Source organism: Solanum stenotomum, chromosome 8 (genome assembly GCF_019186545.1).
Source record: "Solanum stenotomum isolate F172 chromosome 8, ASM1918654v1, whole genome shotgun sequence".
NCBI classification, from domain to species: domain Eukaryota; kingdom Viridiplantae; phylum Streptophyta; class Magnoliopsida; order Solanales; family Solanaceae; genus Solanum; species Solanum stenotomum.
The window spans coordinates 35,625,930-35,653,018 of record NC_064289.1 but is presented as its reverse complement, the minus strand read 5'-3'; the positions used below and the strand labels follow the sequence as shown (position 1 = coordinate 35,653,018).

General features: G+C 30.2%; 3 protein-coding genes across 3 annotated transcripts; all 3 read right to left on the bottom strand.

Annotated features, from left to right (window-relative positions):
• Positions 1-534: 534 nt before the first annotated feature.
• Positions 535-3,100, bottom strand: LOC125874768 (premnaspirodiene oxygenase-like). The gene is made up of 2 exons (XM_049555788.1): positions 2,108-3,100; positions 535-1,366 (listed from the first exon to the last, which is right to left on the bottom strand). The coding sequence occupies exons 1-2, from the start codon at positions 2,840-2,842 to the stop codon at positions 761-763; spliced, it is 1,341 nt and encodes a 446-aa protein (XP_049411745.1). The 5' UTR covers positions 2,843-3,100; the 3' UTR covers positions 535-760.
• Positions 3,101-8,979: 5,879 nt separating this feature from the next.
• LOC125874767 (premnaspirodiene oxygenase-like) lies at positions 8,980-10,704 on the bottom strand. Its single transcript, XM_049555786.1, has 2 exons — positions 9,827-10,704; positions 8,980-9,736 (listed from the first exon to the last, which is right to left on the bottom strand). The coding sequence occupies exons 1-2, from the start codon at positions 10,697-10,699 to the stop codon at positions 9,128-9,130; spliced, it is 1,482 nt and encodes a 493-aa protein (XP_049411743.1). The 5' UTR covers positions 10,700-10,704; the 3' UTR covers positions 8,980-9,127.
• An 8,797-nt stretch (positions 10,705-19,501) lies between these two features.
• On the bottom strand, positions 19,502-25,638 carry LOC125874849 (glucan endo-1,3-beta-glucosidase A-like). Its single transcript, XM_049555884.1, has 3 exons — positions 25,534-25,638; positions 23,352-24,082; positions 19,502-19,873 (listed from the first exon to the last, which is right to left on the bottom strand). Exons 1-3 carry the CDS (start codon positions 25,595-25,597, stop codon positions 19,652-19,654), a joined length of 1,017 nt encoding a protein of 338 aa, XP_049411841.1. The 5' UTR covers positions 25,598-25,638; the 3' UTR covers positions 19,502-19,651.
• Between the last annotated feature and the right edge of the window lie 1,451 nt (positions 25,639-27,089).

Genomic DNA, 27,089 nt, shown 5'->3' with positions numbered 1-27,089 from the left:
TAGATTAAAGATGATAAATAAATATGAATGGAGAGAGTATCAATTTTGTTAATTTATTAAAGTACGAGTTTGATGGAACTAGTAACTTCAAGTTGAAATTGTTTTTATTATATATAAGTACTACAATTAGAATCCAATGAATACAAACTATTATGATCCAAAATTCATAAATTAAAATTCTTAGCTTAACCCCTCTTTTTTTTTCCCCTTAAAGTTAAGCGACCTTGAGGTGGTGGGAGATTTTTTATTTTTTATTCTATTTTTACCCCCATTATAGGAGCTTCCATCACTTTCGCTCCTCTAGTGACTCAAATTCATAATTTTAGATACAGAAATATAGAATGAGAGGCGTTTACCACCGAACAACTCCCTTTTCTCCTTTTCTTATTTTAATTTTTTATTTACCTTTATCTAAGAGCTTCCATCCTTTATTTCTTTTTGTTCTTTTAATGACTCAAACTTACAACCTAAGAGTCGAAAGTGATGAGTTCTTACCATTCGAGCAATTCCTTAGCGGAAGATTTGACATGGATGTTTACCTTGTTAATTAACAAATACCCAGTGTACATAAAAAAAAAAAAAAAGGGAGAAGGACATAATCCAAAACCTCCCTATTCAACTATTTATACAAAAATAGAAAAAAGAGTGTTCATTGACCAAGATTGATCATGAAACATCATTAAAAAAAAAAATCTTACTTGATGATCAAATAGGAAATTTTGGGCTGAGACGTCTGACGGTTGTTCTTGTTGACTAGCTACTAATAAGGAGTGGCGATCAAGTAAAGATTACTCTTTCTAGCACAAGTTGATCCAGCAGATTCAGTTAAGTCCAATTCACTTGGATTAATTCCATTAGGAAGTTTCCAATCAAAGTGATACAACAATTGAGCCAGTGGAAAATAAACATTAGCTAAGCCAAATGATATCCCAGGGCAATTCCTTCTTCCACTACCGAAGGGAAGATACTCAAAATTATTACCAAAAAAATCCATAGAGTTGTCCTCAAATCTTTCAGGTTTGAAGCTTTCTGCGTCATTCCAATATTTAGGATCTCTTCCAATAGCCCATGTATTAACCATAACTTTTGTTTTCAAAGGAATAGTGTATCCATTTATGTCTACTTCTTCCCTACATTCTCTTGGAAGCAAGAGGGGAAATGGAGGATGGAGTCTGAAGCTTTCTTTAACGACCAACTTTAAGTATTTCAATTCTTCGACATCATTTTCATCAAAAGTTTCTTTACCTTTAAAGGTGTTTCTTACCTCTTCTTGAGCTTTGGAGAGTACATTTGGATGCCTCATCATTTCCACCATGGTCCAATCAATTGTTGCTGATGAAGTTTCTGTTCCCCCGCCAAATATGTCCTTCATTTATAAATAAGTTACAATATTACATTATCTCTCTCGTGCTATTTATATTTCTAGAATTTTTTTGATCAATTTCTACTGAAATATCAAAACAATTTACTTATATTAGAATTTGTGCTACTCTACCACCTTTGTTCTACAATATAATGAACTTTTTTTCATCGCCAAGTTTATTTTTTTACTTTAACTTTCTAAATGTGTAAATTTTGTCATAAAAGTACAATTACTAGATCTATTTAATCAACTCTAGGTAATTAAAAAAATATAATTATGTAATAATTTGAGAATACAAATGTACACTTTAATGACAACAAAAATAATAACAAAAAAATATACACAAGTACTTACTCACTAAATTTATTCTGACAATTTAGTTACATACTTTGACTTTATAGATATTTTTACCCCTCTATTTTTATTCGAAATAAAATTATTATCATCCAAAGACATATAAACCAACTTCATGATATTTACTTTTTTTCCCACACCCTACTTGTCATGACACACTATTTTTTTTAACCATCCCTTCTTTACAAATTCTATACCCTTTTTCCTCACTCAACCAAAATGAAAAAAGGACCAATAATCTCCAATTAAAAGATGCCACATGTATAGATGAAAAGAAAAGGTCCCACCCTAAGAGTGTAGATCAATTTTTCTCCGATAGAAATTGTTTCTGATAGACGATCCACTCAGTGCACACTTAATAAATAACATTAAGAAGGAGAAGGTACTTACAAAGATAATAGTTTTGATGTTATCATTGGTGATTGGAAATTGAAGGCCTCCCTCTTTCATTACTTTAATCAATGCAGCAACTAAACCTTCACCTCCTAATTCACCATTGTTCTTGTGCTCATTGATGATTTTTTCAAGAATGACATCTAATTCACGGTGGACATCCATAATTCTACTCTTCATTCCACATAACACATGAAGAAATTTCAATGATGGGAAAAGATCAGCCACATCAAATCCTTCCATTATATGTGACACTTTTTTGACCACTTGTATAAATTCATCTTTTTCCTTGAATACTTTCCCAAATGCTGATCTACAAGTCATAGAGCTCGCGAATTGAAAAATCTTTTCAGTGACATTAACTGTCTGACCAGAAGATGATTGAAAAAATTGAATCATACGGAGAACTTCATCTTGTCTAATAGAACTGAATGACTTGACATTTTTGGCACTAAGCAATTCCATAATGCAAAGTTTACGCATTTGTCTCCAGTATTCACCATAGGGAGAAAAAACAATATCGCTTCCATTATAACAAATAATATCGGTGGCTACAAGTTTAGGCCTAGATGCAAAAGCGAGATCATGAGTTTTTAGTACTTGTTTAGCCATATCAGGAGAAGTAACAACAACTAGAGAAATTTCACCTAATTGAAGGTGCATAATTGGACCATATTTTTTTGCTAAATCACTAAGGACATGATGTGGAGGTCCTCCTAACAAGTGAAACATGCTTCCAAGTAAGGGTAATTTCCATGGACCAGGAGGCAATTTTTTTTTCTAATTTGGGTATTGGAATTCTTCCAATATTTCAATAACAAAAAGAGGAAAGACACAAAAAGGAAAAGGGAAAAAAAGTTTAAAAAGTTCATATTTTAGCCTTTTGATTTGGGAAGAAATGAGAATTGTCTAGACAACCATTAATCTTGAGCAATTTTTATTTTTCAACTCTTATGAATTGCACAGATTTTTTAGTTGACTTTAAAGTTTAAGTATAACTCTTATGAGATTATTTTATTTCTTTTCTTCAACTCTTATGAGATAAGAAGGTAGTACTATTTTAATCATCTAATTATTGTGGAGCAGGATATTTTGTATAGCTGTCCCACCGAGTTCTTAAATAAATAAGAGAACGGATTAAGTTATTCAATGATGACACGTAAGTGTGTTAAATAGACGGATTTGAATGAATTTAATTTTAGTTGGTTCAATGAACTCAAATAATAAATGAGTGAGTAACTACTTCGGTTCTTAATTACTTGTTTACTTTTCGTATTTTATATGTTTTTTTTATTTATTTATTTTGACAAATTAAGAAATGATAAATATTTTTACCTATTATATCTTCAATTAATCACTTTGATAAAGGTAGAACTTTTTAAAAATCTGAAATTTTTAATTCATCTACTTAATAATTAATAGGGATAAAATGATAAACTCATTATATCAATTATTGTTCTCTTAATAGGTGTGTCAATTTAAAAGTGATCAAGTAATTAGAGACAAATGAAGTATTGATTTGTTCAAAGTTACTTGAATTGAAATGAATTAAAGTATAAATCATAACTTAATTCGTTCAATTTAAACAAAGTTTTAATTATTTTATTTGTTTTTTAATTATTTTTAATACCTAATAATTTTTTTATTATTATGACTATATAAGACATATATATATATTGATAAAATTACATCTCAAATTAATTTAGGTTATATATAAGTCTAATTTTTAATGGGCTTAAATGAATTATGTTAGTCAATTGATAGATAATAACTCCACCCAAACTTGAATGAACTGAATGAGGTGGGAGGGTTGGTTTGATTTTGTCACCCATGAGGGCACATTATTCAACATAGACAATTTGAGTTCTACGTGGAATATTACATGTCAATTTGAGTCCTATATGACGTTATACGTGTGTTGTGTCACGTAGGATTAATGTGCCTACTTATTAAACTTTATACAAGTTTAAGTGTCTACTTATGCATACCTAAAAATTCAAAAGTATAAATATGAAATGAGATCAAATTAAAAGAACATTTATATATTATGCCTTAAATTTTAGTTGTTTATTTGTTATATATATATTATACATAACTATTTATCTTTCTATTAATTATCTTATATATATGATATCAAATTAAAAAGTAGATTAAAATAAATGGAACTAATAAAATAATATGTTAACAACCAACTCAAACTTAAACAGGTTGGGTCAACCCCAATGGCACACCATTCAACATATAGTGGCTTCCTTCTTCATTTAAAACTTCTTCAATGATGACATGTTAGGTGTGTAAAATAGACAAATTTGAATGAATTTGAGCAGGTTTTGAATTGAATTAATAAATAAGTGAGCCATTAATTCGTTCAAAGTTACTTAAAATTTGAAATAAATTATAATGCAGATCGTAACTTAATTCGTTCAATTTTAAAATTAATTGAATTATATAGCAATCAAATTTTTAATGACCTAAAATAAATTAAGTTAGGAAATGGACAAATTAATAACTCAACCCAAACTTGAATGGATTGAATGAGCAGGAAGGATCGGGTTGATTTTGTCACCCATGATGGCACATAATTCAATGAATAGTGGGCTTCCTTATTCATTTAAATATTTCTTCCGTTTATTTTTATTTATTCATTATATTAAAAATAAATACATTTTTTATTTTGTCCAATAATAACAACATACAAATATAATCACAAAAATAAGGTCATAGAAAAATGACGTATGTAGTCTTACCTCTTAACTTATGAAAATAGAGGTTGTTTTCTATATACTTGTCTAGTTTAAAAGATTAAGAGATAATTTACTGTTTTATTTTTATTATTAAGAAATATATATTTTCCAATAGTAAAATAATTTATATAAATTAAGAATGATTTAGTAAAATTATAATTTTGTTTATTACTTCTTAAGATTGCATTAGATTAAAGATGACAAATAAATATGAATAGAGATGATATAATTTGTGTTCATCATTTGAGATATGAGTTCGATGAAACTAGTAACTTTAGTTCAAACTTTATACTCTAATTGTCCCCAATTACTTGTTCAACTTTTATTTTTTTACTTGTCCATTTTGATAAATCAAGAAAGGACAAATATTTTTTTACCTATTATACAAAGAACAAACAAGCAACTTTCACATATAGCAAACATAAAAATCATATTTGTATGTTATACCTATAGTTTGCATAATTGCGCTCCATAGCAAACTTTATGTTTGTTATGGCTATTAATATGTATATTTCACTATACATATACAAAAGAAAGCAATTGTATAATCTGTTTCGGTATACATATACAAAAGAATCAATTGTATAATTTGTGTTTGTATAAAGAAAGAAAGAGAGAAACACAAAAGAAAACTGGGCAGGGGAAGATCGTATTTGTATAATCATAAGTGTATAGGACTGTATCATCTCGCAATTTGAAATAGCTAGGAAGAATATAAGAACTTGAAATAATCGTTTTTGGAAATAGTGACAAATCTGGAAATTTGTTCAAGTTAGGAAAAGTGAGTTTTTGGTCAACTTCAAACGGCCATAACTCCTAGCTCAGGATGAGTTAGGTGTACTTCCAGATATGGTTGGAAATTTCTTGGAATGATCTTTCCAATGCCACCGAGTTTGCGCGATTCCGAGTTCGTATGAGTAAGTTATGCCCTTTGGAAGTTGGGCTGTTAGATTAAGGAAAGTCTAATCCGGGTTTTGGAAGGGTAAACTAGTCTTTTTCTTTACCTAATTTGCCTATTTCGTTTTTAGGAATTAATTGGGGTAAAACAAGACTTTATTCAGTTTAGAAAATAAGAATTTACGTTAGGGCTTGGAGAGGAGAAGAAAGAAGAGAAAAGAGGAGAGAAATCAAGAAATCGCCAAGAACGTTCAAGCTTTGCGAGTGAAATTCGTTGGGGGTGATCCCTACAAGGAATTTGAGATCACATAGTGCTGGGTTAGTTCACCCACACGCCAAACTTGTTTCAATTCAGCAAAATTGGAGTTGTTTGAATGTTAAGAAAGTGAAGTTCTTGATGAACATTGTTGAAAGATTTATTGAATTTCTTATGGGTTGTGTTGTTGGAGTTCTTGCGATTTGATTCACGTATTCGGGTGTAATTTTGGTTTGAATCTAACATATATTGAGCGTATAAATGATTCTAACTGTTTAGGAAAAAGAACCATTAGAGTTTAGAGGGTTAGAGATGAAAAACGGAGAAGAAAAGTCGCCAAACACCTGGGTATAGGGTTGGGGCGTCGCGCCAGCCAGCGCGCCCCAAAAGGGTCCCTGAATGTTCACCCTTGGGGCGCCGCGCCAGCCAGCGAGCCCCAGACCAGTCCCTGAATGTTGAGGGCAGGCGCCCCGCGCCTCTCAGAGCGCTAGGGACGCCAGTTCTCCCCATTCGCTCCCCACCTTTTCATACTTGTTCCTTAGCAATGTACCTATGTTTTCTAGTTGATTCCAACACTCTAAGGTACGTCTAAACATCATGAAATCATCCAATACATGAGATCATTAACCTTGAATCCATAATCCAATTCAAGTAAAGTTAAGATCAAAGTCAAAGAAGTCGAGAGTCAAGTCTAGAAGTTAAGAAGCAAGTCAAAACAAAGTTTCTTAAAGCTTTCAAGAGTCTTTAACAATGTTTTAAATTCATTTTAAGACTCAAGTTTTCAAGTTAAGCAAAGAGTAAAGAGTTGAGTTCATTTCTCAAAAAGCTATAAGGGATTTAAGTATTCCCAAGGAAGTTTATAAATGTTTTCACATTTGAGCAAGAAAAGGGAACATCGATTCCAAGAGAGTAATTATCTCAAATCAAAGAAAGAAGTTTGTTTTTAAAACATATGAGCTAAGTATATTTTTGGGAGTAGTATTGAGCACCGATATGGGGATGCGAGTTCATATTAACTCAAGTCTCCAAAAACCATGTAGCCATCATGGGTATTAATAGGTCATACTTTTTAGATGATTACTTAAGTTAAGCTAGTGGATCCACTAAGTTAAGCGTTCTATATGAAGGTAAAGTATATGACAGTTCTGGCAGCGTGGGCAAGACGTTGTATCACCACTTAGGCTCATAATGATGATTATCGGTTAGAGAATCTCCCACAGAAACTATATTATTTTATTATATGAGTAAAGTTGAGTTTGTTATTGCATTTCCTTTAACGAACTAAGCTGTTTTTACTGTTTTATAAAGATTTTTCATATATTGCATGTATTCATTGTTTTATTCTGAGTTAAGTTATTCATGAGTTGAGAAGAGCCAACGTAAATGTTTCTTTCAGAATCTTTTCAAGCCTTTGTATTTGTTTAGAATTCTAACTCGCATACTTATACATTCAATGTCTGATGCCAGTTGGCCTGCTTCGTCTTATGATGCAGACACAGGTAACCAGGATCAGCATCCAGTGCCTCGTTGATCCAGCTTGAGCACTCAGAGTCTGTGGTGAGCCTTCTTGCATTCGAAGGACTCCTTTATTTGCTTTCTAGTCCTTCATATATTAGGATGATCGGGGGTCCTGTCCCGACATCCCTCTTTGTTTTAGAGGCATCATAGACAATTAGTAGTCAGACGTCTTTACATTATCATTTCATATGTGAAGACTTGAGTTGCCATTTTGGCTAAGTTGAATGTTGACCATTAAACATTATGAGTTATTTCACTAAAGTTATTTGAGTAAGTTCATTTGATTATAGTAAAATTTTAGAGTCTTCCGCTGAGTCAGTAAGCCAGGCCAAGGGTTCGCTTGGGGCCAGCAATGGTCTTCGAGTGCCGGCCACGTCCAGGGTGTAGGCTCGGGGCGTGACAAGAACGAAAATATATGTACTTGTATTTGTATACACAATTTTCTTTCACTTTATACAAACACAAACACAATTTATACATTTGTGTTTGTATAAAGTGAGAGAGGCGAATGAGAGTGGCGAGCGAGATTTGGGAGAGTGGCGAGCGAGATCTAGTAGAAGGGAGAGAGGGAAACGAAAATATATGTATATATACAATTTTCTCTCGCTTTTTACAAACACCAACACATTTTATACATTTGTGTTTGTATAAAAGCGAGAGAGGCGGGAGAGACTGCCCATCGAGAATGAGAGTGGAGAGCGAGATTCACCAAGGAGAGAGGCAAAATAGCAACAGTTTGCTATGGGGTACAATTAAATCAAACTATGGTTATAACATTTAATTTAAATTAATAGTTTGCTATTATATAGAATTTTCCCAACATTTTTTACCTATCATACTCTCAATTAATTACTTTGAAAAAGGTAATACTTTTTGAAAATCATAACTTTTTAATTCATCCACTTCATTATCAATAGAGGTAAAATGATAAACTTACTATAATCATTGTTTTCTTAATAGGTGTGTCAATTCAAAGTGGACAAGTAATTAGGAACAAGCAAAAATATAATTTGAAATTACATTTATTTTATATAAGTATATATTTAGTGCCCAATAGATAAAAATCCAAAATTCATAAATTAAAATTTTAGTTTCGCCTCTTGTTTTTTTCTCAAGTTAAGCGATCTTGAGATAGTAGAGGATTGTTTATATTTTTCTATTTTTTTAAATCCTTTTAAAGGAGATTCTACCCTTTTTTTTTTATTCTTTTGGTGACTCGAATTCATAACGTTAGGTTTGAGATGAGGGGAACTTCCTATTCAAGTAACTCCCTATTGTCCTTTTTTAAATTTTAATTTTAATTTTTTTACCTCTACCTAGAGCTTTCCATTCTTTTCACTTTCTTGATGACTCAAACTCATAATCAAAGTGAAAGATTCTTTACATCCAAGCAACTCCTTGACATGAAGCTTATCTTATTAATTAATGAATAAGCAGTATACACAAAAGAAGGGGGACATAAACCAAAACCTCTTTATTCAACTATGTATACATAAATAGAAAAAAAGTGGTCATGAAACATCATAACAAAAATACAGACTCTAACTTCATGATCAGATAGAAAATTTTGGATTGAGAAGTTTGACGGTTGTTGTTGGCTAGCTATTGATAAGGAGTGGCAATCAAGTATAGGTTACTTTTTCTAGCACAAGTTGATCCAGCAGATTCAGTTAAGTCCAATTCACTTGAATTGATTCCATTAGGAAGTTTCCAATCAAAGTGATACAACAATTGAGCCAATGGAAAATAAACATTAGCTAAGCCAAATGATATTCCGGGGCAATTCCTTCTTCCACTACCAAAAGGAAGATACTCAAAATTGTTACCAACAAAATCCATAGAGTTGTCCTCAAATCTTTCAGGTTTAAAACTTTCTGCGTCATTCCAATATTTAGGATCTCTTCCAATAGCCCATGTATTAACCATAACTTTTGTTTTCAAAGGAATAGTGTAACCGTTTATGTCTACTTCTTCCCTACATTCTTTTGGAAGCAAAAGGGGAAACGGAGGATGGAGTCTGAAACTTTCTTTAACGACCAACTTTAGGTATTTCAATTCTTCGACATCATTTTCATCAAAAGTTTCTTTACCTTTAAAGGCGCTTCTTACCTCTTCTTGAGCTTTGGAGAATACATTGGGATTCCTCATCATTTCCACCATGGTCCAATCAATTGTTGCTGATGAAGTTTCTGTTCCCCCGCCAAATATGTCCTTCATTTATAAACAAGTTACAATATTATATTATCTTCTCCCAAATACAATAACAATAAGGAGGGTATAGATTATTTCATATATACTTACAAGAATAATAGCTTTGATGTTGTCATTGGTGATTGGAAATTGATGGCCTCCCTCTTTCATTACTCTTAGCAGTGCGGCAACTAAACCTTCACCTCCTAATTCACCATTGTTCTTGTGCTCATTGATGATGTTTTCAAGAATGACGTCTAATTCATGGTGGACATCCATAATTTTACCTTTCATTCCACATAACACATGAAGAAATTTTAGTGATGGAAATATATCAGCCACATCAAATCCTTCCATTAACTGTGACACCTTTTTGATCAATAGTATAAGTTCATCTTGCTCTTTGAATACTTTCCCAAATGCTGATCTACAAGTCATAGAGCTCGCAAATTGAAAAATCCTTTTTGTGGCATTAACTGTCTCACCAGAAGATGATCGAAAAAATTCAATCATACGAAGAACTTCATCTTGTCTAATAGAGTTGAATGACTTGACATTTTTGGCACTAAGCAATTCCATGATGCAAATTTTACGCATTTGTCTCCAGTACTCACCATAAGGAGAAAAAACAATATCGCTCCCATTATAACAAACAATCTCGGCGGCTATAAGCATGGGCCTAGATGCAAATGCGAGGTCATGAGTTTTTAGTACTTGTTTGGCCATTTCAGGAGAAGTAACAACAACTAGAGAAACTTCACCTAATTGAAGGTGTATAATTGAACCATATTTTTTGGCTAAATCTCTAAGGACACGATGTGGAGGTCCACCTAACAAATGAAACATGCTTCCAATTAAGGGTAGTTTCCATGGACCAGGAGGCAATCTTTTTCTAATTTGGGTATTGGAATTCTTCCAATATTTCAATAACCAAAAAAGGAAAGACACAAAAAGGAAAAGGGAAAAAAAGTTGAAGAAGTGCATATTTTGGGAGGGTTATTTGGATTGATAGGTTATGAAAAGTGTTGTTGCATATGTCTTATCTTTTATAGGCATGATAAGAAATGATGTATTTTTTAAGTGAAGATAAAATAGAGAGAGAGTACGACTTGAAAGAACAATAATGACAAGAAATGGAAAAATATGTATACCTTTGTTTCAAAACAAGTGTAGTCTTAGGTTATTTTATGCTCATTAAAAAATAATAATAAAAGGTATAATTTTCTAAATTTACCTCTATTCATTAGACGTTTTTTGAAAATTAAACATTATTAAAATAAAAAACTTCTTAAACAAAAATATAATTGAAAACAATTTCTTTTTTTTCCCAATGATAAAGAATATTGTCAATTGTGGCTGCTAGAATGTTGATTTTAATATTGCCATCACCAAAATGTTTTCAATGATTTCATTCCACGAATAGGACTTGCCTTCTATCCTTTCACACTTCAATGTATTCGAGTCGAGGGTCTTCCAAAAAATACCTATACGAGTATGATTTGCGGAAATTCAACCATCTTCAAATCTTAGTTAAAATTTTACTGAGTATATTATTATTGTTGATTTTGAAAAATATCATCTAATTTGAACCGAAATGAGTTTTATTTTGTTCTAATTTTTCTCATTTTGGTTTGATATTTCAATTATTTGCTTGTGTCGTATAAATAAACATATATATGTAATATAATCTGACATTTGAATGACCAAAAAAAAAAAACATAAAGTCACCACTGAAGTTGTTCCAAATTTTCAAAAAAATATTTTAACTTTGCAACGTTCTATTACCCTACTAAACAATTTTAAACATATATTATTATATCATTTTTCGTTCACGTGACATAGAGAGTGGTGTGCACTCTCTCAAAGAGAGTGAGCAACCTAAAATAACTTATATAATTTTATTTTTACAAGTATTTTATTATAAAAATATATTTTCTTATTTTTCTTATTATTTTAACTTTTATTTTTTTCTCTTTCTTCTTTCTTCTTCAAAAATTAATTGTCATCTTCATCCATTGAAGCTTCTCACTTTCAATGTCACCATTTTTATCACAACTTCACCTTTCTTTTTTTACTACTATTAGTTTTACTCTGTTTAATTTTAAAGCTTTATCTAAACGTTTTCTTCTATTTCGAACAATTTGATAAACCCATTAGATTTCAAGATGATTAGGAAGTATCATATAATTTTTTATCCGATTTCAATTAAGTTTTTTCAATTTTCGGGGGATTCATTGATTCTTTTAAAATTATTATTTCTAATTTTGAAGTTATATGAAAAGGAGTAGTTGATGATACCTTCAAAATTTTAAATTTTCTTAGAAAAATAATTAATTTTGTTATCAATAATTCAATAAAGTCAAAAAAAATAGTATGAATTCTATAAAGAATTTGACCAGAGAAGAAAAAGAAAAAGAAAGAAAAAAGAAAGAAAATGGAGGGATGAATCACTTGAAAGTGAGAGGTGGAAGATGAAGTAAATTTAAGATAAATCAAAATTAAAATGAGTCAAAAAGTAAGAGAGAGAAATAAAGAAAAAACTTAAAATAAAAAAAAATTACATTTTTAATTAAATTAACATGTGTCGTGTAATGATTGGTATGTAAACACACTTGCTTCTTAAAATATGAGTTGATCGAAAAATGATATAATTATATATGTTCAAAATTGTTTAGTGGGGTAATAGAACGATTGCAAAGTTAAGATGTCTTTTTTGAAAATTTCAGACAACTTCAATGGTGACTTTATATCTTTTCTAAAAAAAAAAAAAACTACTATAAATTAAAGAATGGAAAGTCTAAAGAAATCTCTTAAATATTTATTCTAATAAAATAACAATACATGTTTTTTTTTATAAAAACATAAAATGAAACAAGTCAACAAAAGTAAACCAGCACACCTAATATAAAAAGCAAAACAAAATACCCCTTCCGTCCACTTTTAATTGTCATAGTTTTCTTTTTAGAATCAAACAATAAGAACTTTGACTAACATTTTACGATGTAATTTTTCATCATATTAATATGATGAAATTTATAATATTTTTCATATAGTTTTTGAATATCTAAATTCTATGTTTAAACTATCAAATTTATGTAATTTAATTTAACTTTAAAAATTAATTAAATTGGCATTCAAAAGCGCAACATGACAATTAAAAATGGATGGAGAAATATAAATTATCATTTAATGCTAGTAGATTTCTTTATTGATCATGATCATGCACCAAGAATAAGATATGTTATTATATCATATTATATTATATGTAAACATAAGAAATAGAGAAGACAGCATAAAAAATGAACTTTATGTTGATGTTATCATTGGTGATTGGAAATTGAAGGCCTCCCTCTTTCATTAATCTTAATAGTACACCAATTACCCTTCATTCCACATAATTATACATGAAGAAATTTAAGTGATGGAAATAGATCAACGACATCAAACCCTTCCATTTAGAGTGACCCTTTTTTAACTATTTACATAAGTTCGTCTTGCTCTTTGAATACTTTCCCATATGCTGATCTACAAGTCATAGAGCTCGTGAATTGAAAAATTCTTTTTGTTACATTAACTGTCTCACCTAAAGATGATTGAAAAAATCCAATCATACGAAGTACTTCATCTTGTCTAATAGAAATAAATGACTTAAACATTTTTGGCACTAAGCAATTTCAGGAGACAAATTTTACGCATTTATCTCCAGTAATCACCATAGGGAGAAAAGACAATATCGTTACCATTATAACAAATAATCTCGGCAGCTACAAGATTAGGCCTTGATGCAAAAGCGAGATCATGAGTTTTTAGTACTTGTTTTTTACCATTTCAGGAGAAGTGACAACAACTAGAGAAACTTCACCTCGTTGAAGGTGCATAATTGGACCATACTTTTTGGCTAGATCTCTAAGAACATGCTTCCAAGTAAGGGCAATTTTTTTCTAATTTGGTTATTGGAATTCTTCCGATATTTCATTAACAAAAAAAGGAAGGACACAAAAAGGAAAAGGGAAAAAAAGTTGAAGAACATATTTTGGGGGAGGGTTATTAATTACTCCCTCCGTCCCTTTTTATATGCCATTCCTTTCTATAAATAGTTGGTCCATAATATTTGTCATTTCATAAAATCAATGCATAAATTACCATATTGTTTCCTTTTTACCCTTGTGAGTTATTAGCCTTGAAAATATACATTTGACTAACTTAGAAAAGCTAAGTAAATGATTCATGTGCATTGGTTAAATTAATTAATCAAAATAAATTAATTCATATTCATTGAGTGAAAACTTGAGTTCCAAGAAAATTAAATAAGGGTAGCAGAATAAAGTTACATCATTTTTCTTTATGCAAGTGCAAAGTAAAAAGGTGATATAAAAAGAAATGGAGGATGTAATTTGGCTTAAAAAGTCCTGCTAAGTGTTGTTACATATGTCTTGGCTTTTATAGGTTGGCAAGAAACAATAATTAATACTTCCTCTATTTTAATTTATTTGTCTAACCTTTTTATTTAATTCATTTCGAAAATAATTTTTCTTTTTTTGATAATTTTTAAGTTTAATTTTTACATCGCATATTTAAGAGCACAAGATTAAAAATATTTTAGTATATTTTATAGGAAAAAGGGTAAAAAATGCCCTTAAACTATGTGAAAGGAACAAAAATGTCTTCCGTTTATAGTTTGGCTCAAAAATGCCCTTACCATCAATATTTTGGTTCAAAAATGCCCTTTAACTATGCGAAAGGAACAAAAATGTCTTTTGTTTGTAGTTTGGCCCAAAAATACCCGTAAATACTTGGGTCAAAAATGGTCTTATTGTTATTTAATGGGTCAAAAATGCTCACTTTCCAAATAAATATATTATTATTTTCTTTTTAACACATTCTTTTTCGAATAATGTTTTTTTAAAATTACCAAATGTTTAGCTTACTTCTATTCAGAAAAAATTTAAAAAATGAAAATATTTCTTATTTTATTATCATTATTTTTTATTTTTATATAAATATAAATTAATGATGGATATACTACGATCTTATATATATGCCATATATTATTTGTCGAAAGGGTACATGAAGTTTTTATATTTTAATTGATAAAATGAGATTAAGAATAAAAAAATATTTCCTACATTTTTATTGGTCAAAGTGGTTTTAGAAGAAAGAAAACAAGAATAGTGTTCTTTAATAATATTCTAAGGGATAAGGGTCTAAAAATACCCCAACTTTGATTGAATTTACTGTTGCGATACTAAACTTTCATTAGGACCTATTACCTTCCTAAACGACCCTCTATCGCCGGAGAACAACAACCCCGTACGTGACCCACCAGAAGCAAAGCCGCCACGAGCTCGAAGCTCAAGCGAACAATAACAACAACCATCGACGGCCAGTCCTTTTCCCCTTCACAATGTTCTTTTGTTTTCAGGTGATTTTAGCCCAAAATCGACGAGCTCCAGTAGTTCAAAGCTCACAATGTTTCTGCTCAGTTTAATGTAGTGCTAAATGTTGATTAAGGTGTCGTTTTATATTTTATTTCTAAAGTTGTTATGTTTTTCTTATTAAGTATAGTATTCTGCTAATTTCATTTCTTTATTGTGTTTTATATTTATATTTTATTTAAGTTAATCATTTTGCTGCTCTATTTTGTTTGTACATGATTTGTTTTAATTTATTGAGATTGACTACATGCATTTTAGTTTAGAATTTTCAATTAATCATGTTGCTACGGTGGTTCTCATTTGGTTATTTGGTATATTGATTATCATTTGCTTACTCATTTCTGTTGTGAGTGTTATTTCAGCATCTTACTAGTATTGATTTGTTGCTACTTCTTTTATTGTTATTATTATTTTATCTTGATTATGTGCACTTTTTTCATTATTATGGCTACAGTGCTTAGTCTAGTTGTTATTTCAATTTCCATTACTTGTATATTTATTTTCTTAAGTTGATTTATATTTTGCACTAACTGTCGATGTTTGTTTTCTTAAGTTACTTTATATTTTTGCATTAACTATTGATGTTGCCATGGAGTTTTCATCTAAGAGTTTGTTTCTAGCTTCATTATTTAGTTGTTATTATTGTTAATATTAATCAAAAAATAAAGTGGCCAATGAGACAATCTCTCCGTCGATTTTGGAGGTCTCTCCAATATTAAAGACGGAAATTTAATTTTAAGTTTATATATTTTATTTGTTAAAATTGGTTGATGAAGAAATTATCGTCGATTTCCAAGGCCTCCCATGTTAATAAGACGGATTTTTATTTTGAGTTGTTATTTATTTCATTTATTTTTATTCATATTTATTTATGACTAATACGTTTACTAAGTATCTTTACAGGTATCCCGGAGTCGCTTCCCATTGAAGCTAATTGAATGGAATTCGAATTATATTTTTATTCGTTATTGTGTATATTATCGATGTTAGGCAAACCTTAGGCCGTTTATTATATTATTTTTTTATTTTATTACTTGTGTATATTGCATGTTTGTTATACTCGTATATTACTTTATCTCCTCAATTTGAAAAAATGAATTCAGCCGGGACCCACAGTTGTGGATTTTGAAGGATGCCTAACACATTTCCTTCGGAATAATTTGAACCCCTTACCTAGAATCTCTTGGTTTCGTAAATCATTTTATTGGTTTTCTAAGTTTTCCTAAAATTAAGTGACGACTCCTTTAAAATTTGTTTAGTCTTAAAATTCTTTTAAAATTGAGTTAATTATTTATTTTTTAAGTCACCGTGACATTTCAAATATGTAAACACATCATAGTTTGGCTTTGACAAATTTTGTAAAACTATTGATGTTGCATATGTCTAGGAGATGGGAATTGTCTACACAAATTTAATATGACAAGAGGGTCAACAAATTTTTATTCTTCAATTTTTTTAAAAGGACACATGGACAATAATGAGCTATTAAGAGATTTTATTTTATTTAAGGACAATATATAGCTGTCCCACCGACTTCTGATGAAACAAATTTTCAATGATTATTCAATGAAATAGTCCGCCCCTCTCCTCATTTAACTATTGGAAAAGGATCATATATATATATATATATATAGACACCCACTAGATATTGGAGCCCGGGCTAGCACAGACCCAATATATATTTTTTTGTTTTAATTTATGTAATACAAATTGAATTTAAAAAGACAATGAAGTTTTTGTATGATTTTATGATATTTAAATTGTTAATTATTATGATTTATAATATATTTTACGTAATTTTCAAATAATATATGTTATTTTCTCTAATTTAATCTATGTGTCACTGATAGAATTTTGAGAGTCAATCAAATAATTTATATGTATTTTTTTATTTTTAAATTATTATAATAATAGTAATAATCAATGGTATGATTTATTGTATATTTTACGTAATTTTCAAATAATATATATATTATTTCTTTATTTTAATTTATGTGACACTAATAGAATTTCGAGAGCCAATCAAATATTTTATATGTATTACCTATGGGATGATACAATACAAATGTGATGATGAATGATGATATAAGCTAAGGGGCACATTGGTCCATGTGTGCAAAATTTTATATGAAAGCTACAATAAGATAATATTTTCGCCAATAATATTATGTGGTTATTGGCAAGTTTACAAAAATACCTCGAGCCTGAGTTTTGGCATTAGGAGCCAATTGCACCCCTTGAGTTTGGGGCGTGACACGCTATTTGTTTTAATTTGTATGATATAGTTTGACTTAGCACGATATTTAGGAAAGAAATATTATTTAAATCTGTGATCTGAAATATGTTGTAGTTTGTATGGGTAAAAATTGTCATTTTAAAATTAAATTATTATTAAATATAGAAATATGTCATTTTTTTAGAAAATATCATATAAATTGAGACAAAAAGAATAAATATTTATCCCTTTTTCTATATATTTTTAAATATATTATTCTTGTTATCCAACTTTAGACTCATATTTATTCTTGGATGGTGAATTCTCATGCTCCAATTTACCTATATTAGGTTAGTTGGGTCAGATATATAATTTAATGTGCAACAACAATCACGAATTCAATGAAACCTCACAAATGGAAATTGAGAAGGGTAAAATGTATACAATTATTATCCCTATCTTGAAAAATAAAAAATTATTTTTGATAAACTTATCGTTAAAAAAAAATATATTAAAAATTATGTTTAATGTATATAAAAAGTATGAGTAACGAGTTCGATGAAACTAGTAATTTTAATTCTAACTTTGTTTATAATTTTATATATAAAGTTCAATAAATGAAAATAATTATGATCTAGAATTCAAAAATTAAAATTTTTAATTCCGCCTCTGATCTTTAATGTCAACCCAATCTGTACACTTCATAAATTCCATTGAGAACAAGCAATCCTATGTAATTACAAAAGATTTTGTAGCAATAATTGACTTTTATACATAATAAAATAATATACGAGAATAACATGAGGAGTTGAAGACACATAAACCAAGTACATAAACATATTATAATTCTAAGAGTGAAGTGGTCCACTGGCATTTATTCAACGTTTTCTATGGGAGATAAAATCATAAATTTGTACTATAGTTGAAACTTGCGAAAATCAAGAAATGACACATGACAAGAAAAATAGATCAAAGATGACTCAGAAAGTAGGGACGATCTAGCATATATATACGTGGATTTATGAAAATCTAATAATTTTTATACAAATCTTGCAGATATATTATGAAATTTACTGATAAGTATTTACGAGTATTCTATAGTGAACCCAGTAATTATTGTATATCAACTTTGTGATTGTTGTAAAAATTCATATATAAATCACAAATTTTTGAATCTTTCTCGAAAAGAAAGTCACAATCTAGAAGTTGAATAAATTGCTTTGTGAACAAGAGCGGATATAAGGGATTGTTAGGATATTCACCCGAACCCGCTCCGCATAACATGGAATATAAGAATATAACATTGTAATCTTTGTCACCTATGAAGAAAAAGAATAAATGGAATTTGATTTCTCACATTGTAACTCCCTCCCCCATTTAAAAAAAAAGTTTGTCTTCCTCAATCCCCTCTATTTTGTAGAGAATATAATCGAATAATAAAAAAGTGTACTTTCTCTCTAATAGCTTAAGCTTTGTGATGAGATGATTACACACTTCAATATGGTATCAGAGCAGACAGAGGTCATGTAATTGAATCTCACTGCCATCCGAATCAAAAAGGATTTTCACGTGCTTGGCCCATGAAAAAGAATCGAACTGCTTTTAGAAGAGATGGTTACACACTTCAACATATTTAACTATTATTGTATATAGTTATTTACTCTATCCATTAGAATTGTTTGTCTTAGCTTTTCTTTTTAATCTATTTCAAAATAAACGTCTCTTTTCGTTTTTGACAATTATGAAAGTTTAACTTTCTACATGACATGTTTAATTAAGACCACTAGATTAAAGGATATTTTGGTACATTCTACAAACCTTTAATTTAAAACCACAAGGTTCAAAAGTTTTCTTTACTTAATTTCTTAAACGCCATAGGTCAAATCAAAATTAGATAAATAAAATAATTTATTGTTATGATACATTAGTAAAATCTAAATTAGTCATTAATCTTTCTCTGTTAGTGGGGGCGGAGAACTAAAAGTTTTAAAATCATGACGATCTGACATGAATTATAAGTAATCTAATAGGTTAACTAGATTGAATATAACATAAAGACATATAGATGTTATCATAATTTGCATGCATTTCTTAAAAATGTATTTCTAAGTATATATAACACACATATATATATATATATATATATTCATATCAAGGAAACACAAGGAGGCCGTACATTTGTCAACACATATTAATTATAAGATGTGCTATCATTTTACTGAGGAGAATGACACAAATTTCTCCTTATTATTCATAGCACTATATATTAATTATAATATAGTATCATCAATTGAAATTGAGTTGATACTTTGGCCTCTGATCAGGATAAAAGAGTCTAAAATGTTGCTCGCTTATTTTTCCATCCTTTTGATTTTCATCAAACATGGCGAATAAATAAGTTTCTATCGTACTTCCAGGTTTCTTTGGTGTTCCAACCCCTCCTTTCACATGATTAACCAAATTTGTATAATAAGTTTGTGCATTTTCCATAGTTGCAATGGCGGAGCCAAGATTTTCGCCAAGGGTGTTCATACATTAGGACAAGTAAAAAAATAAACCTTGCTAGTTAGATTATAAAGATTAGCTTCAAAATAGTCATACCTCAATATCAAATTAACCAACTATCCAAAATGAAAATTCTTAAAACAGAAACTTACAAAATATCAATGAATAAACTAAGGAAGATGAAGTAGGACAAATATATTGACGGATAGTTTCATATACACCAAAATATGTAAATTGTAAAGTGGTAACTACAATTGCACTTGACGACACTTCATCTCTTGAAATGTTTTCATAATACACTCATTAGAAACATCTTTAAATGCTTTTTTCTCTACATAAGACACTATGCAACCATCTAAGAATTCATCATCCATTCGATTTCGCAAGTCATTCTTGATAATCTTCATTGCCGAAAAAGCTCTTTCCACTGTAGCAGTGGCAACAGGTAGAAGCAAAGCAAACTTCATTAAAAGAAATATGAGAGAATAGGTTAAATGTTTCTTTGTCTCAACCAACTTTCTTGAAAGTTCTCCAAGTCCACCCAAATTGGAGAACCTTTCATCAATATCACGAACATCAATAATGTAATTAACAAGTTGATTCTCAAGAGCTCTCATGTTGGACCCATCAAAATCATCAGGATATAATTCAGCCATTCTCATTATCTTCTTTATGTCAAAACTAGAAAATGAATCAATTGGATTCAAGCAAGATACTCCATTAAGCAAATCACTTGTCACCTCATTGAAACGATCATTAAGTTCTTGTAGTTGCCAATCAATGATTTTATAAAACACATCCACACGATAATGATGCAAAGTAGTACAAATAACTACTTTACGTCGTGATCTCCCAGAATTAGCATATGGATCATCAAAATTGGGTAATGAAATGCCATGCTTGATACAAAATGCTTCTACCTTTTCTTTAAGTGAATCCCATCCAATATTTTTTTTAAAGAGAGGATCCCATTCATTATCTCTTAAAGCTTGCAACCTTCTCTTTGCTACCTTTACAAGAATCATGGCATTTGCAATGTCTTACTCCTTTTTCTGTAATGAAACGTTAAGATCATTTGTGATTCCTAAAACATCTGTCATCAAATGCAACAAAAAAATAGTCTCAAACGTTTGACAACTTCTGAGAAATCCCGATGCGCTTGCTCTTTCTTCCAAAGTACTTGCATTTTCAACAAGAGTATCAAGTACATCAACAATAGAGTCAAAGCTACTAATAAAGTTTCCAAATGACTTGTAGTGAGATCCCCAACGAGTATCACCGGCTTTAACAAGACCAAGTTCTTGATTCAACCCTCTACCCGTTTCTAGTTCACCCATATCTAATGCCATTTGGAGATGCTTTTTTTGAGATTCTCGAAAATTATCCACGCGTTTAAAAGAAGCTCCCAACACATTCAAAATATTTGAAATTAATAATACAAGTTCACCTACTTGAACACACTTTTTAGAAACCGCAACAAGAGTCAATTGAAGTTGATGAGCAAAACAATGAACAGAATGAGCCGATCTACTTTCTTGTCTAATCAACGTTTTAAGACCACCTAGCTCACCTTGCATATTACTTGCCCCATCGTAACATTGCCCACGTACATTAGATAAAGTCAAAGAATGGTGAGCAAGTACATCTACAATTGCTTTCTTTAGAGATAAAGCACTAGTATCTTTAATGTGAACAAGTCCAATAAATGCCTCCATCACAAACCCCATTTTGTCAACATATCTTAGACAAATAGCCATTTGCTCTTTGCGTGACACATCTCTAGATTCATCAACCAATAAAGCAAAGTAGTCACTATTTATATCCTTTATTATTGCCTTAACTGTTTCAATCTTACACGCAGTCACAATATCTTTTTGGATGTCATGAGAAGTCATTTTATTATTTTTTGGAGCTTTTTCTAACACAAAAGGTTTAATTGCATCACATCTAGCAGCTAACCAAGAAAGAACTTCAAGAAAATTACCCTTGTTCAATGACGATTCACTCTCGTCATGACCACGAAATGCAAAACCTTGATCCAAAAGAAGTCTTACCACATCGACTGAAGTGTTTAATCGAATCCGATATTCATGCTTACGTTTATCATCCAACTTGTAAAATGCGGCTTGAATGGATTGTTGTTCTCGCATGAGATCTTCACACTTTCTTTTGGATTGATTATGAACCCTATTCGGTGGACCAATATGTGTAGCACAACTATCTTTTCTATGCCAATTTGTAAATCCCTTAGTCGAAAATACATTACCACCACCTTGATTAATGTTTTCTCCTTAAAACAAATAACAAGGTAAACAATAAGCAGCATCCGCACTAATACTGTATTCCAACCAATCATGATATTCATCAAACCACGTATAAACAAAATGACGTGGTGTTCCAAAAAGATTAGTTTGAGGAAACTGATGATTTTGAGGTTGACAAGGACCTTTAATGATATATGCCCTCTTTATCTCATCACGAAGGTTTGAATGATAATTCAAAATTGGAGTTCTTTCAGCCGGTTCAGCCTTTAAATCATTTACATCAAATTCTTGTCTTTGGGAAGAGTGAGATGATATTTCTATTTGGTTGACATTTTCATCTCGGTGTAGTTGATTTTGATTTTGAGGCGCCAAACTTGTTTTGGGTACTCTAAAAAAATATTTCTCCAAACTCATTGAACACCAAACTGAAATAGTAGTCAAGTTCAAGTATACCAAACATATTAAAAATCATCCACAATACACCAAATAGTTGATCGATACTCAAATAAATAAAGTAGCTTTTAACATAAAAATTAAGATATTCAAGTTTTTCAAAACATGATTAAAAAAAACTAAACTAAAGGAAAAAAAAGAATTGAGAAATACCTTTTCACACTTCAATGGCGGTTGAGGAAGAAATATACAATGATTAAAGCTTCCAAATTTTTAAAACTTGCAAATATGTATGAGAGTTGAGAAGAGAGAAAGGTAAAGAGTAAAGTTGTAAGGGTTTTTGGGAGAAGAAGAAGTCAAAAAACTAAAAGGAAAAGACAACTATGAATCGATTTTTTTAAAAATTAAGAAAAGTAAAAATAGACCTTTTATTTCCTTTTGTTTTTCTTAACTTAAAAAAGGTAACTTTTGTACTTTTTCTTAAGAGAAAAACGGAACAAATATTAAATAAATGAAATGTTCAAGCCTGGGATCGAACCCAGACTGAGTTTTGCCTTTTCTAAGAGAACAAATGGAACAATGAAACAATTTAAAGAAAACGCCAACACTTGGGCTCGAACCCGGAACGCTGAGGCATCTTTGCACAACCTTAACCGCTAGGCTGTCAACCTTTATTGTGTCAAGGTTGTTCAATAGTTAGTACATATCCAAAAAAACTCGATATTTAGTATACATACACGTAAAAAATTTCCAATGAAGGTTGTTCATCTGACCACCCTCGCCATGTCATAACTCCGCCCCTGCATAGTTGCTGCAGGATGTCCCTCAGAAGGCCAACCACTTTCCGATACAATGATCTCAATATTCTGTCCTCCAAGTTTCTCCGTAGCAAAATACATTGAATCCAAAAGGGCATAAAAAAGATTTTGATATCCCGCAGAATTAGTCCCTTGGTCGTTGAAAAGTGCATAAGAAAGAGGAACGTCGTTAGTGTTATCAATATGGCCAAAATAAGGGTAAATATTGGCTAAGAGCGGGAGGTTATTTCGTGCTAGAAATTCGATTATGGGATTAATGAAGCTTTTGTATTCTTCGCAAAAAATACTAGCAGTTGGTGGGTAGGTGTTTGTAAAGAGCCCTGAATATGTCGCAGTTGAGACCTTAATTTGATCATGCAATCCTGTTGATGTTAACGCATTGTAAACATTTTTCATTGCTGGACCAACAAATTGTGCATATTGACCGGTATTTGTACCGGGATCAACTTCATTTCCAACGGCTATATATTTGAATTTAACATCTGGGAAATTACTTATTATATTATCTTGAACCCAACCATTGGCACTTGAAGGATTGGCTAGGGCTTCAAGATCTTGATTTGGGACATCAAGAATTATTTCAATGTCACTTCCTTTGAGAGCATTGAAGACATTTGTGTCTGGATAGTAAATTCTCATCTTTTTAATTCCATTAGAATTGTATAGGTTTTTGACATCTTGATCTGATGGCAAATTGTTGGCAATTTTTCCATAGCATACTCCAATAGGTTGTGCTCCTACATTATAATGATAAATACTTATAGTTTGGACTATAATTATAAATAGTATTGTTTATCTATTCACAATTCATAACAACAATTTTAGAGAGAGGAAAGAGGAGAGCGGGACAAAGAGAGATTGAAAAGAGAGTCGAGCGAGATCAAGAGAGATAGAGGAGAGAGGCAAGCATGTTGTATCTTAGAAACAACTTGTATATCTTAATTGAAACTAAGATACACATATACACAATCTCTTCTCTTTCTCTCTCTTTCCCAAATCTCGCTATCATTTCTCCTCTCTCAATCTTGCACACAGCTACACAAATGCACATATTAGTTTTGAAATTGAAATATAGATAGACATATACATATTATATCGCCCTTAAAATAAATGCACAGATATAATATGTATCAATTTATTGTGATATACAAATGAAAAAAATATTGATACAAAGTTTGAATATCATCCCTAAAATAAATATATAAATACAATATTTTTTTATAATAGTTGTATTCGTTTTTTATATGTACAAAAGTCTAGTCAAATAATAGCTATATCAATTTTTATATTGTTTTCTAATACGTAGATCAATTGGATGTATCATTATGTATCTATTAAAGAAGATACACGCTGATAATAATTGTTTCATTTTTCCTGATACACACACACATATATATATATATATATATATATATATATATATATAGAATCTGTTGTATCAATCGAAGAAGATACACTTTGAAAATAACTGTATCATTTTTTCTCATACATATATAAAATTGGTTGTATCAATCTAAGAAGAATAAGAGATTCAAACATAGAACAACAAATCAAGAACCCCTAATGAGAATTTTTGATATACCAGCGTTAATCCAATAAAAATGAATCAACAATTAGCAGTCACATAGAAAATATTGAAGATCAAGAAGAACATGTAGATAAAAATTAATAATTCAGGTAAAGCTTAATTGAGTTTTGTATTGATAAATAAGAAGCATATAAGGATAAGAAGAAAGATTCATGCAATGAATTGTAGAGAGGCAGAGAGAGAGGGCGAAAAAAAATGTGAGAGGAGAGGAAGAGGGAGGAGAGTGGCGAGCAAAAGAGGAAAAGAGAGAAGAGATTAGTTATAAAATTTTAAGTATAACTATGTTAGATAAAAAAAATAATCTAAAATACCGCTTAATTAAGTATATACAGTAATTATGTTTGCTTAGTTAGGTAGATTTACCCTCCTAATTTTGAAAAATATGAAGTGTTTTTTCATAGAATTTTTAACTCATTTACATCAACATCGGAAGAATTGTTATACTATCAGGTCACCTAGAATTAAATACCCTTAACTATTTACAGTAACTGAGATCAATAACTTAGTAAATAAAATAGATTATCTGCTACGATATTATAATATGTTACTCTTAATATATAGTGTAAAAATACATTATTAGTTTGTATGTAAGAGAGAGACCTGTCATTTGGATTAACAGCCCAACAAGTAAAAGGGAAGCTACAAGAAAACTTAGAAAAGACATAGCAAAATTGGAATTGAGAAGACTAAGAAATATTTGAGGTAAAATTGTGTGTCAAGGAAACATCAAATTACTTCTTACATAGACAAAAAGAAGAAAAGCAGTGTGGAAAAAAAAACTAAGTCAAGTTTACCCTAAGAAGAAGTTCAATTGATAGTGAAATTTAGTCATATAAACGTATCTAATGGGGGATGAAGAAATTTCTAATCTAGAGTAGGTGATGGGAAAAAAATGAGAACAAAAAGGTTGATTTTAAACTATACTCAAAGTTTAAGGGTAAACTTGTACTTTTTCTTCTCAAAGAAAATGGACATGTGAAGTCTACTCATTTAATTGTTAGAAATTTATTTTTTTGTGAACCCAATAGTTATTGTATATGGAATTTGTGGTTGTTGTAATTAGGGGTGTGTATGACTGGGTTGGTTCGGGTTTTTCAAATATCAAATCAAGCCATTTGTGTAAAATATTTTAAATTTATAAACCAAACCAAGCTAATAAAATTTGGGTTTTTTTTCGAATTTTTCAACCTCGTATTGGTTTGGATTTTTCAAATACCAAACTAAACCATTGTGTCGAATTTTTAAATAAAACCAAACTAATAAACCTCGAATTTGTTCAGGTTTTTGGATTCTTTCTATAAAGTATGCATACAAACATATAATTAACTTGTGCTCCAAATATTTCTTTAGTCCAACCAAAATACAACTATTTAAGGTGTTTCCGAAGAAAATAACACAAAATATGAGATGAGTGATGACACTAAAATATTCAATAAAAAATAATAATGAAATCATCATATAAAATAAATATTGCAAAGTCATAATGAAAATGATCATAATTTAAAAGTACTAAATCATGCTAAAATAAGTCTAATACGTATTAGTTACATGATTAAACATTAAAGAAAATTAAAATTAGATTATGTATTTTAAATAACATTTGTTGGACCATTCAAAATTTTAGAAAGGAAAATAAAACGAGATTAAATAAAAGATTCAAATTTCTAACCTCACTTAGAGAGGTGCACCCAATCATAATCGCACGGTATTATACTTCAACTATGGGTTCACATATCTATATTTAAATATTCTTTAAAAAAAATATAATACTACTACATATGATTTAAGGAGGGGAGCATGGGTTCACGTGAACCTGGTGACCCCCTCCTTGATACACCTCTGACCTTCGACATAAACTTGGCATGGTCAGGTACTTGTTGGGTGTTTTTTTTCTTTTTTTTTTGGCAACTCTTTAATTTTAACTTTTCATATAACATGTTTAAGATCACAAGATTAAAGGACAGGTTGGTATCTACGTACCTTTAATTCACAAAATTCAAAAGTTTTCTTTACTTTCTTAAACTTCATATCAAATCAAAATCAGATAGAACAAATTGATGTTTCAGTTAAAAATATATAATTGACTGGTTTAAGAGTCGCCACTTAATTTTTAAGAAAAATCAAGAAAACTATTGTTTTTAAAAGACTAAAACAGT